We start from the raw sequence: 13,720 nt of genomic DNA, 5'->3' as shown, positions 1-13,720 counted from the left end.
AAGAAATCCAATGACGTATCTGCAAAAAATAAAATTTAAGAAAACAAACATTTTTATAATTGTAGTGCTTTTAAAATAACATATAATGTTATAAATTATGAAAAAGTTTATCTGCGTATAGTAATTTAATGATAAATAAAGATTTTAAAATAAAAAAAAAAACAGTTTTAAAGGTTATGTTTTCTTTAATTTAAAAATTTTTATTTATCATTAAATTACTATACAGGATAATTCAAAATAACCGTATGTCCTTAAAGGGACATATTTTTGAGCGTATTCTGAGACAACTTTTCCTTTGGCAAAAGTTTGTGCAAAGCTTAATTTTCAAATTATAAAAGAAAATAATTAGCGTATCGTGAGTTGAGTACAAGAAACAAGCAGGGGCGTCGCAACTCATCGCTACACACGGGTGTTTACGTGAGGCGCCTGCTACAATCAGCTAACACTCACGATACACAATTACTCGAAAAACACGTGTTTCTTTTTTCGAATAATTTTCACGCACCGAGTGATTAGTAGTGATCATTAAATAAATTCCTCGTTTTATCGATGAAGTGGGTGAACAGAGTATGTGAATGTGTTATGTTTTGAAATGTGAAACGTGAACCAGAGAAAGTGGAAAAACTTTTACTCGATATGGATCTGTCTCATCGCGAGAGCGAGAGAGAGAGAGAAAGAAAGAGAGAAAGAGAGATGCGTATACGTATTTGTGTATCGTGAGTGTCAGCTGATTGTAGCAGGCGCCTCACGTAAACACTCGCTTGTAACGGTGAGTTGCAACGCCCCTGCTTGTTTCTTGTACTCGACTCACGATACACTAACTATTTTCTTTTATAACTTGAAAATTAAGCTCTGCACAAACTTTTGCCAAAGGAAAAGTTGTCTCAGAATACGCTCAGGAATATGCCCCTTTGAGGACATACGGTTATTTTGAATCACCCTGTATGTAGATAAACTTTTTCATAATTTATAACATTATATGTTATTTTAAAAGCGCTACAATTATAAAAATGTTTGTTTTCTTAAATTTTATTTTTCGCAGATGCGTTATTGGATTCCTTATTCCGTATCATGTGAACTGAGGGAACAAGACTTGCGGAATACAATCGTACGGAATAGCTGTGATTGGCTGTCTCAATGACGCACTCTCCGTTCCGCAGCTCTTTTCCGTATCATCTGATTTCACCCTAAATCCAGCAATAGTCTACTCTAGAGTGAGAGACGAATATCATCCGCAGTAATGTTTTCCTAAACTCTCAAGCTCAATCAGCAATATAGGAGTATTACATATATGTTCTTATGTGTGACAGAGAAAAAGATTATATTCAAATTCTTCTTACTCTTTCTAAACTCTCGTCACTCTGCAAACGTCATGAGCAGTCTATACTTATTACATCTATGGAGATAGGGAATGAGCAGTCTATACTTACTACATCTATGGTTGGAACACGGGCCTCACTCTTATCGATCCTTAAAACAAATGCCAATTTGTTACATTTGACAGCGATCTGTAAATTTACAGAGTATGCTGAGTTATATTTTACAAGCTTGTGATTGGTGAAATCTTTAGTGGCGTCAAGCAGCATTTGTTACAGTTGCCCTTTGTTACAATTGCACTTTGCATTATTTATTATTCAATGACGAGAGCTGCCAAACGAAAATTTCGTAATCAGTGAAATTTCTTAGTCAGTGCAAAATAGTTCTTAGACAAAAACGTATTCCAACTTTAAAATTTATATCAATTTTTTATGTTTTGGTAAATATACTCATTTTTTTATTATTTCAAATAAAACTATCCAGATAGCACGCATGCTTAAAAACATCTGAAAGACTAATGTTGCAGTCACACAGAGCACTATGCACGCTATGTTCGTTATGTTCGCTATGCGCACGAAAAATGGCTTATTTTATTGACAACGTAAGCGGCTACACAGAGTGCTACGCTATATATGCCATGTTTTCTTTGTGCGTGGCTAAAAAAAATAGTGAACATAGCGAACATAGCGAACATAGCGCGTGTAGGGTTCGGTGTGGTCACAATAAATAAGATGTCATTTTTTATAGACTTACGACAAGGGCCACTTTTCCCGACGTCAGTTACCAAGTTTAACTTTAACCGAAGGTTCCAACTTGTCGATAAAATTGCCAATATAAATAAAACATTGTCATTTAAAAAGAAAAAAATTCAAATTTTTGTTACCTTTAATGACTATATTTTATTCTTCATGTAGCAATTCTACCTAGCAACGCAAATCTCAAAGACATCTGAAAAACATCCAAAAGACGTTAAAAAGAATGACGTATTTTGGACATCTTTGAGATTTGCAATTTGTTTGGGTATTAACAAATTGAAACCGTCGATTAACGTTAAAGTAGTTCTAAATGTCTTTCAGATATCTTTAAGACAAGCGTGCTATTTGAGTAAGTTAATAAAATAAATTTTTAAAGTATATAAATATTTACACTTCCGAAAAATGTAAAGAATGTATATATATAGTTAAAAATTTAATCTTATTGGTGTATATTTTTTTCAGAAATCTTCAGGAACTATTGTACATGGTTTTTACATGGAATATTTGTGATTGTGTACTAAAGTGTATTCTGGAATATATAAAGAAACGTTCTGAAAAAACGTTAAACAGAGAGTATAGAACATTTCTTCTAAATTAAGGTAATGTTTCATTATAGAAAATATTTGATAAATCCAAACAAAAAATTATCTTTGCATCTATATTTATTAATAGTGCTTTCTGTATGATTGCATCGATGCCAACTTGCACATGTGTAACTATGGCAATATTTATTTAAACTTTTTATATGAAATTTAAGTAAATTAACATTAGTATGTTAAAGTCACTTTTTTATAAATTAACCATATCTTTTGGATCTTGATATAAAATGTTAATTGAGAAAAGGTCTTTTCCTTGGTAAATTTCTGGAGTATCATTATTTTCTCTTCCTTGATGTTGTACAGAATTATTTGATAAAAGGCTGGGTTGTGTAGATACCCAGATAGCACAGTGAATTCGCAAAGTATTCTTCAAGTTTTCTTCTTTCCTGAATTGTAATTCTTTATTCATAGAAGAAAACTATAAGAATGATTCAAAAAGTTACATGCACCATAATTGGAATTCTTGAAAATTTCTTGGAGTATTCATATAGTATTATTCTACACCAATAGATATGTATACTTTAAGAATTCAAGAGAAATAGTTTTAAAATAGATAAAGGATTACAAAATACTCAGTAAACACCAACTAATAGTAAAATTACACCAATATTATAATTTCACTCAACATCACTCAACAATATAAGTGAACTATAACATATTGTATAACAATTACATTGTTGAATGGTGAATTATAATATTGATATAATGTCATTGTTAGTCGATATGTTTAATAGATATATTAGTAACAATTATTAGAAATATATAATAAATGAATCCAATTCAACTGTACTTACCATTCAATAAATTGTCCGTAGATTTTTATAATATAACGCCTTTTTGCCTTTTATAATACATATATCGTTTGTTTATGCAGAAAAAAATATTGCACTTAATCCTGGTAGCACACAGTGTGACACTACATGAGATGGGTCGGAAGATGCGCAGAACGTTTTGCGCATCACATGTATATAAACGAATCTAGCAGCTCTGGTCGGAATTAAAACAAATAAAATACTTTTAATTCCTCATGAATTCTCGAAGTATTCAAAATACTGAGTCGCAAAGTATTTATCATAATGAATTTTTGGAGAATATTTCAAGACGAACTGATTGTAGTTAATTCTTTTAGAATTCTTCAGATATTTATTTTTCTAATTCTGTATATATTCTTTAAAATAAATTCTCTATAAACTTCTATTTATCTTTTTGCCATCTGGGTAGTGAAGTCCTCTTCTGCTTAAAGTTTATAGAGAATCTCTTAGGCTTCTTTTTTCTTTTTAGCTGTTTGACGAATGCATTCTGAAAAAATTACACCATTTTTTTTTTCTTCTGGAAATCAAACAATACATCAATTATCAACTTGCAATCAATTTACAATTTTTGTTTAAAAATTCTTTTGTGCAATTCTATTGTATACTTCTCATTTTATGCATATTTTTAAAGTTATTTTCAAAAGACATGAAATTACTTCCTTTGTATAAAGATACAAATATTAAACAAAGAACACAAGTTATATATATTTCATATAATTAAAAAAAATATTTTTTATATATATTGCCACTTTTTATTTTATACTTTCTATTGTATACTTGCCATTTTTTTATTTCAAAATAATTCTGAATCTGATATCTGTACATAGAAAAAGATATTTATTCAAGTATAACTTTTTTCTAATTTAATAAATCAACACACACTATGCTTTATTAATAGGATCCTACTTTTGTTACAAATTGATGCATTTGTTTTTTTAAACAAGTAAATAATTTCTTTATTTGTTATTTTTATAATAATGTTTTTTGTATTATAATGCAATAAAAAAATTGTTTATTAATTTAGGTAAATTTTGTATTTTATTTTTATATTTTTAGTATTGTTTTTGAAAGCAGTATTGTTTTTGTAAAGCAGCTGAAATTATCTAACATTAATATTATATATGATAAATATTATGAAATATTTAATTAATTTTTGCAGAATACTTTTGCATGTGTATAAAGAAATAAAAAAACTTATAAAATGCCAAAGGTAACAAAATTTAAAGATTTATCTCCTAGGCAACAAAATCAATGTTTGTTGCTTGCAAAGCAGAATAGTGATGAGCATAATTATAATACAAAATGTATGCCAAAAGAACAAAATTTAAATATAATAGAAACATGTAGAATCAAAGTTGAGCCCACATACACGCCAGATACAGAAAAAGCAGAAAATGTTGAATGTATCGAAGAATTTTATATAACATATAACAATACAAAGAAACAAGATACTTTACAACATCGATTACACAATTGGGCTACGGATTGTAACGTCACTCAAAAATCTTTAATGGCGTTATTGAATATTCTACGGGAAGAAAGTCACAGTGAATTGTCCAGTGACACCAATAATATAAAACTGGAAAGTACGTATTTTTTTTCATAAATTATAAAGACTTATTTAACTTGAAATAATAAATGATAATATATTATTTAAAATGATAAAAAAATAATATTTTAAACATCAAAATATATTCACTATATTAAAGGATAGCAATTAATTTAATGTGAAAAATGCTCTTTACAAAACTTTTATCTATAGTTAGATTTTTATTATCTGTATTTTAAATAATCTTTCTTTTATTTGTTCTTTTTATAGAACATTTACCAGAAAGTATCGATGTGGCATCATCTTCTACTTACATACCAGCATTCAATAAATTGAGTAATCATATTGAGAAACAAAATGGTATGTATAATTTATTTTTGTTAATATTTACATTATACATTATGTAATTTATATATTTGTAATAATAAATAACGTGTTAAAAAAAATGATTAAAAACAGCTAACTCTAATATTTTATAATATAATATAAATAAACACAAAATTTAATAAATTTACATTTCCAAATATGAAATATATTACAGAAAATATCAACAATGTGATATGGCTTCCTTCAACTAGCAAGGAGGTAGAGTTTGACGGTATATACAATGTCTTTGTTAACCATTTATAACATTATATATACAAAGTGTCTCGTAATTTGCGAATCAAAATATTAGAACATGAAAGTTCTCAAAAAACGAAGTAAAAAAGTTCTTTACAATTTTTCAATCCGAGTAATAGTTTTTAAAACATAAAAATTTAAAACTGGCCAATCGGACTGTATAATTAAACAGTCATTTGTTCCCTAAGTTGCGCGTATGGCAGATTAATAACTCACGGATAAGCAATCGTTTAACCATAGAGCTTTATTGACCAATTTTAAACACTTATATTTCAAAAACTGTTGCTTGGATTGAAAAATCATAAAGAACTTTTTTATTTTGTTTTTGGAGAAATTTCACGTTATAATATTTTGATTTACAAAATGATTATAAATTACGGAACACCTCGTATAAAAATATATTAATAAAACGAACTATTCAAAGACTAAAAATAATTGAATATCATATTTTAGATATTAATAATGTCAATGACGTCCATGACGTTTTAGATATTAATGATGTCAATGTTAATAATATCAGTGATGTTAATAATATCAATGATGTCAATGGTGTCAATAATGTTAATGACATCAATAATGTTAATGACGTCAGTAATGTAAATGAAACACAACGTGATAAATGCCATACTTGTTGCGGTATGTATTGTGTTATTCACTAGTCACTTTAATTATTTATATATTGCAATATAAAAATACTAGTGCATAATTTATGTTGTACATTTTTTAATTTTTGGAAATCTTGTTTAAAATAGTATTCTTTGTAATTCTGTTAAAAATAAAATTCTTAAAGATATATTGTAAAATATACTAATATTTTTATCTTCTATTTTATATAGAAGCATGTCGTACAACACAAAAAACAATTATGAAAAAATTAGACTACATCATACATCTACTTGATAAGGATGCTGAGTATGCTACAAATAATGAATGTAAACCACAATTATTACCTACCTTACCCTTGGCGACTGTTGAAGATTTTTTTAAATTTGAAGAGGAGCTTCAACAAAATAAAGAAGTTAGAAAACATTTTGTAAGTATTTTTCGATTTAATTTGTCTTGTTGCTTTAAGATTGCAGTCAAGTTGATCTGACAGTGGGCTACATTCCGAAGTTCCAATATTCACTGCAAATCACTGCAAATATTAACCAGTATTGGGTATTGATCAGTGAGCTATACATACTGCAGGGTGTCTAACAGGAGTGTAGTTCACTGTGGAAGAGAGAGAGAGCTATATTGGACAGGAACGTCTATCTCATGACGATTTTTGTTTTCAATATTCCCCTTATTCACAATAGTAAATGTAGAAAAAGGACAGACGTGTTCCCCCTATTATTACTATTCTTGGACCGTGAACTACACATTGGTTTTTATAGAAAAGTCTCACTCTAGTATGTTATATAGCTCACTAGTATTGATTGTGTATCACCACTGAACTATACAGGGTGTCCAATTTTAATTGACCAGCCCTATTAACTTGTAACGGTGCGTATTTTCACGCCTCACGGGCGGTGCGTAATGATGCGGAATTTCGACGGTATGCGGATTTTTCGATGCGGAATTACGACGGTGCGTAGTTAGCAAAGCGGATTCTTACGACGCGGAATAACTCGTCGGTTTGCCAGAATTCGTTCGTGTGGTTTGTCGGGAGACTCCAAATTAACAAAAATAATTTAAAGAAAAATAAATATTTATTCAATAGAGCGTGTAAAAAGAAAACATTTATAAATGAGTACATAAGTAATCGGTTAATACTATCTAATATCTCAATGGTATAAACGGATACAAATATCGGAAGTAAATATTTATTAATGAGTACATAAAATATTCCTTATCGGTTAGACGAGTTAATGGTTTCAACGGTATAATTCTAACTGTGAACGAATGAACTTTGATCGGAAAATAAACTGCGTAAATCGTTGGTGCGCCTTTGGCTGAATAATAAACAAATTAAACTATTTAATTCTTAAATCGGTCGGTTCGTACGGTACGGAGTAAAGTAATAAAAAATAAGCGATACCGCGTATATCCGAGCCCTGCGGAGTCGTCGACGGTTGCCGGTGCGCTGTGTCCGAAGACAGTGAGAGACTTCTTTCGTGCAAGGGATATCGGAAGTCGAACGCCGGGAACACCCGACCGAGGCAGAGAACGCCCTGCCCCTAGAACGACGGGAAATCGGAAGTCGAACGCCGGGAACACCCGACCGAGGAAGAGAACGCCCTGCCCCTAGAACGACGGAACGCCCTGCCCCTAGAACGACGAGGTATAGGAAGTCGAACGCCGGGAACACCCGACCGAAGCAGAGAACGCCCTGCCCCTAGAACGACGGGAAGTCGGAAGTCGAACGCCGGGAACACCCGACCGAGGCAGAGAATGCCCTGCCCCTAGAACGACGGAGAGTCGGAAGTCGAACGCCGGGAACACCCGACCGAGGCAAAGAACGCCCTGCCCCTAGAACGACGAGGTATAGGAAGTCGAACGCCGGGAACACCCGACCGAAGCAGAGAACGCCCTGCTCCTAGAACGACTATCGGGATGGGAGCGAGTACGACCGGAGCTTCAGAGTGCGCCCTGAGACTTGTTCGAGTCGTACTCGGGGTATGGTCTCGATCTGTTCCGCGAGCCGGCTTTTATACCGGTCGCGCTACCCCCACTTGAGGTGCTACCCTACCCGGCAGCTACCCCTTCTTGAGCTTTTACCCCCGAGTTGGGGGATCGGAATGCGGCCCGAAATGGGGGTGCTCACGTGGAACCCGCGTGACGCTTAGTAACAGCGCGTGCTGTTACACCACTTCCCTCCCCCCCAAAAAAAAAATAAACATAGCTTTTGGATCCGAATAGTAAACATTGCATTTCGGTATGTTTGTCGATACAAAAATAAAAACGTATTACGCGGTTAATGACGCGTAAATCTTAAAATTACGAAAACGGTGTGAAAATTTATAAAACTCTTATACTATGCGGAACGGCGCGGTACTTAACTCTCGAACGATAAACGATTAATTCTAAATTTAATGAACGCTTAAATACTAAAAAAAAACTTTGAATTATAAATAGTGAACGCAACAACTTTTAAATCTAATTAACAGCGGTGGGAATAAAACAAAAAAAAAATTAAATTATTCTTCTGTTGTTTTCGCGGCGGTGTCTTCTAGTCGGCGCGTGGACCGGGGCTGACCGGCGTGATCGAACCGGATCAGCCACCGGCCCGTTGGCGTAGAAGCCCGGTACTTTCGGGAGCAATGAGCGGCGTGGTACGGGACGCTCACCACTGTCCCGTCGTCAAGGCGCACCCGGTAGTGGCGGTGCCGGACTCCCGGTAGGAGCGACGGCGGCAGCTGTGCCCGTCATTGTCGGTGGCCTCCTTGTCACCGTCGTAGTTCGGGTGGCGTCAGATTTCGGCGGTGCCGGACTCGCTTTGAGCGCAACGGCGGTGGGAGACTTCTCTCGTGCAAGGGATATCGGAAGTCGAACGCCGGGAACACCCGACCGAGGCAGAGAACGCCCTGCCCCTAGAACGACGGGAAGTCGGAAGTCGAACGCCGGGAACACCCGACCGAGGCAGAGAACGCCCTGCCCCTAGAACGACGGGAAGTCGGAAGTCGAACGCCGGGAACATCCGACCGAGGCAGAGAACGCCCTGCCCCTAGAACGACGGGAAGTCGGAAGTCGAACGCCGGGAACACCCGACCGAGGCAGAGAACGCCCTGCCCCTAGAACGACGGAGAGTCGGAAGTCGAACGCCGGGAACACCCGACCGAGGCAGAGAACGCCCTGTCCCTAGAACGACGAGGTATAGGAAGTCGACGCCGGGAACACCCGACCGAAGCAGAGAACGCCCTGCTCCTAGAACGACTATCGGGATGGGAGCGAGTACGACCGGAGCTTCAGAGTGCGCCCTGAGGCTTGTCCGAGTCGTACTCGGGGGAATGGTCTCGATCTGTTCCGCGAGCCGGCTTTTATACCGGTCGCGCTACCCCCACTTGAGGTGCTACCCTACCCGGCAGCTACCCCTTCTTGAGCTTTTACCCCCGAGTTGGGGGATCGGAATGCGGCCCGAAATGGGGGTGCTCACGTGGAGCCCGCGTGACGCTTAGTAACAGGCGCATGCTGTTACAAACTTCGCAGAAAATGATCAGATAAAAAAATTCTCTACAAAAGTTGTTGGATTTGGAGGGAGATATCCGATGATGGCATTGGCTTAACCTAGGGTGTACGTGCCAAGGTCATATGGAGGTCAACTTTGGTTTTTTAAATAGAACACCCTATTTTTGATTCCAGAATCTAATAGCTAGTATCAAGAGCTTTTCAAAACACTATAATAAAGTTATTTTTCATTAAGTATTTTTCGAGTTATGAGGCTTGAAAGTTACAGTATTTTGACATAAAATACAAAATATCTTGTAAAACATTTAGTTTTCGGGAATCTTACCTTAATACTCTTATGCACAAAATAATGAGACGAATCAATTGGTATAAAGAAAACACATAGTTGCTTTTAAGAAAAAATATGTTATTTGCAACATGCAGCTGCTTACTTTTTTTTAAAAGCAACTATGTGTTCTTTATACCAATTGATTCGTCTCATTATTTTGTGCATAAAAGTATTAAGGTAAGATTTCCTTGAATGTTTTACAAGATATTTTGTATTTTATGTCAAAATACTGTACGCTTTGCACTCTGCGCAATACATGAGCATGACCTCTCAATTGTGTGCGTGGAAATCCAGGACAAAAATTGATAAGGCTGCTGTGCAGGGTTCTTAATGGTCAACTACCCAGTAAATTTGCTTATTTTAATTGCTGTAGTCTCAAGTATAGTCAACATACGATTTAAAATACAGATTACAAGTAGACAGCATAAATTTAAATGTTTTCCAAATTTTGTTTGGTGTATCACGGTATATCACATTTCAGTGTGTATAGAATTCAGTATCCTATCTGGATTGATTAATCACAATTTTGTATCTAATTTTTTGTTGCAGAAACATAAAATTGCAAAAGTTGGAGGCAAAATGTATAAAAATAAGACCAGAAATATCATGAAATATTTTATCCATGATAACGTATCAAAACAAATGTCGTGGACGGGCCAAAAAGATTCGATGGCTATAAGAAATACTGTATTTGCTAGCATTATTATAGGTAATTAAAAACAAAAGTATAATAATAAATATAAGTTTAAAAAATATGTTATAATTAACAGTAAATTTAGTTGCTTTTTCTTTGAATAAATTTCAATATTTTTCTTATTTTAATATTAAAAACAAATCTATATAAATAACTGTTAGATTTAATCATTATATTTTGATAACAGTTTTTAATATTAAAGTATAAAAAATTTGTAAAACATAATATTGTAAACATAATATTGTAATTATTTCAGATTATATTACCAGTACAGAAGAATGCAGTCTATATCAGGTGCAGAAAGTGATCCAAGAATGGTTGCGGCATGCGGGAGATCGTCTGAATTATTTATTAAGAAAATAAAAACAATACAATAAATATCATGATATTATTTTATTTTCTTTGTGACAAAGTTATAAGGATTAACTGCATGAAACATTATATAAATTGTTCTTATAACGCAAGTAAAATGTAAGGAATTGACTTTATTTAAGTTACTACTGCTGATTATATTTTAGTTGGAAAGATTTATACTTTTTTTATTGAGTGTTGGAAAAGAAAAAATATATTACTCATATTAATAATAAAGTATCTGGTTGTAAATATTTGTATGATTGTAAATATGGTTGTTAACAATTAATGCAACATTAATGCAATTAAAATATATGCAATAGTGAATGGAATACAGTGATTATGTTTTTATTAGCAATAATGTTCAAGTAAATATTCTTAAAATTTTTAATAAAAGTAAAAAATGTAAAGAAATTAACAAATTGTTAATAATGATTATTTTAAAAGATATAGCTTTAGAAAAAGATCCTCAAGGATCATACGGTAATCACAGTATTCTGTACAAGACTGCAAAATATACCTCTTGAAGAAATATTTCTTTTTATTATATCAGTCGTTAAGATAATACGCTAATCATAATAATTTTTGAAAAGCATTACGCAGATATTTTACACTGCAAATATCTCAAGTTAATTCTGATGTTAAAGACAGCTTTAAATAAGAAGATTTGGCAAATACTGTAGTTTAAAAGACATATGAAGATAAAGATAAAATCGCATCATAATAAATGCGATATGCCTAGACAACACGCATGTCGTAAAAACATTTAAAGGACGACTAGAAAAAAAATGACTTGGACGTCTTTCAGATGTCTTTAAAACATGCATGTTGAATATTTATTTATTTTAATTTTTAATTATTGAATCACAGATATGATATAAATTGCAAGGAAAATTGAAATATTGAATTTAAGATAAGTCTGAAAGACGTTGAAAATTGAGACTTAAAACGTTAAAAAGACGTCTTTCTGATAATTTCGTAAGACGTCTTAGCAATTTTAAGGCGGTATTCTAGTGTGGCAGGTCAAAAAAATTGATTTTTGTTTTTGCATATTCTTATAGTTTGGGGTCTTGAAAATGTGTCCATAAAATATTAAGGTGAAATTCGTAACATTGACCGAGCTATAAAAGTTTAAAGGGTGTAGCCCTCGTACGACGCATCGCCCGAGATTCTCGTGCGGTGTTACGAGCGTATAGCTACGTAATAGATTATTTAGAATAAGTCAGGACATGTTTGTGGAAAAAGTCTTTATTCAGTGTTGCTGGTTCGAGCTTTGATCGAGAACTGGTGAGACGGATCTTCGTTTGAAGTGCGCTAGGAAAATCATAGCGGAGGAATGTTTATTGGAAGGAGGAGGTTTTATAGAAGAGAAAATACGTGTTAGGCACAGGGACAGCGTTTAGGTTAATCCATGTTTGTTGCAGTTATCGAAGGGTCATGTGTTTAGGGTCAAGAAGGAGTAAAGATAAAAAAGGTTCGAAGGTTCGAATAAACAGTAATCTAAGAAACTATAAGTTGCGGCACGTAACATCTCCCCCCTTAGGAATGAAGATTTTTCTCGAAGTAGAAAAATACATTTAAGATCTTATTTCTAAATTAACGCGTAACTTAATCTAGTATTACAATGAACAGAAAAATTAATATTCAACGATGTTCTAACAATGAGGTATAACGTAGTCTTATACTCTAACATACACATATATAGGTTCTTATACTAAGGGCATTAATTCGCAATGTTAATTTCCTTAAAACGATACAATAGTCAAGTTTTGTCTTACACGCGTTCAAGTCTTGACAATCGATTATTACAAGAGCGAGAACGTCGGATCTCGTTATTTGTTCCATGTCCCTCTCTTTCGATACGAAGGGATTCTTCGCTGTCGGTCGGTACCACGGTGTAAGAATATAAGGTGGTTGCACGGCAACAAATTTTTGTGATTTTCCTGTCATTGTTCCACATTAAACCGCTAGGTGACTACGTGTTGAGGGACTTTAAATAAATATATATATATATATAAATTTTATTAAAATTTTATTGTCCTGCGGAACTTAATTATAAATATTTATTTTTTTAAAGAAACTTAATTTTCTATAAAGACTGGAATACATTATTAATTATTTTTTCTGCAAATTTAACTAAGAATAATTTGTTATAAAAAAATTAAAAAATATTTTGTCAGTAATATATATTTTTATACACAATGTTAAAAGTTTTATTTAAAAAAATTTGTATTATTTAGGACTATAATTATATATAGATGTGCTTTAGAGATTCATCATCTATCCTTTTCTATCCACATCTATCCATATCTTCTATTCTTTTTTACTTGGGATCTTGCACCAACGCGACATCTTGTGTGACATGCCTTAACTATGACATCTTGATCACAGATTTTTTGATAGAATACAATGGTCGTGAAACCACCTTATATTCTTGCACCGTGGTACCGATATAAAGGTAACTTCGCGTTGCGTAACTGTCGGATGAGCACTACGGGCGGTATTCATAGTCCGTTCTTATATTCAAAATCATCTTAAGCACGGACTTATATTCGCTCTCTTCGTCACACATAGATTGTGTCTGACG

At 33.5% G+C, this 13,720-nt stretch overlaps 1 protein-coding gene across 2 annotated transcripts; it reads left to right on the top strand.

The window, feature by feature from the left end:
- The first annotated feature begins 1,399 nt into the window (after window positions 1-1,399).
- Window positions 1,400-11,403, top strand: LOC105674701 (uncharacterized protein PF3D7_1120600-like). 2 transcript variants are annotated; one of them, XM_067352565.1, is made up of 10 exons: window positions 1,400-1,756; window positions 2,535-2,671; window positions 3,546-3,735; window positions 4,643-5,069; window positions 5,303-5,392; window positions 5,574-5,630; window positions 6,107-6,289; window positions 6,490-6,686; window positions 10,638-10,797; window positions 11,039-11,403. In XM_067352565.1, the coding sequence occupies exons 4-10, from the start codon at window positions 4,685-4,687 to the stop codon at window positions 11,143-11,145; spliced, it is 1,179 nt and encodes a 392-aa protein (XP_067208666.1). In that variant the 5' UTR covers window positions 1,400-1,756; window positions 2,535-2,671; window positions 3,546-3,735; window positions 4,643-4,684; the 3' UTR covers window positions 11,146-11,403. The 2 variants fall into 2 exon arrangements, with proteins under 2 accessions (XP_067208666.1, XP_012226634.1); XM_012371211.2 differs by lacking the exon at window positions 3,546-3,735.
- The last annotated feature ends 2,317 nt before the right edge of the window (window positions 11,404-13,720 follow it).

The sequence above is a fragment of the Linepithema humile genome, chromosome 3, assembly GCF_040581485.1.
Source record: "Linepithema humile isolate Giens D197 chromosome 3, Lhum_UNIL_v1.0, whole genome shotgun sequence".
Lineage (NCBI taxonomy): Eukaryota > Metazoa > Arthropoda > Insecta > Hymenoptera > Formicidae > Linepithema > Linepithema humile.
This window is presented reverse-complemented; position numbering and strand designations above follow the sequence as displayed.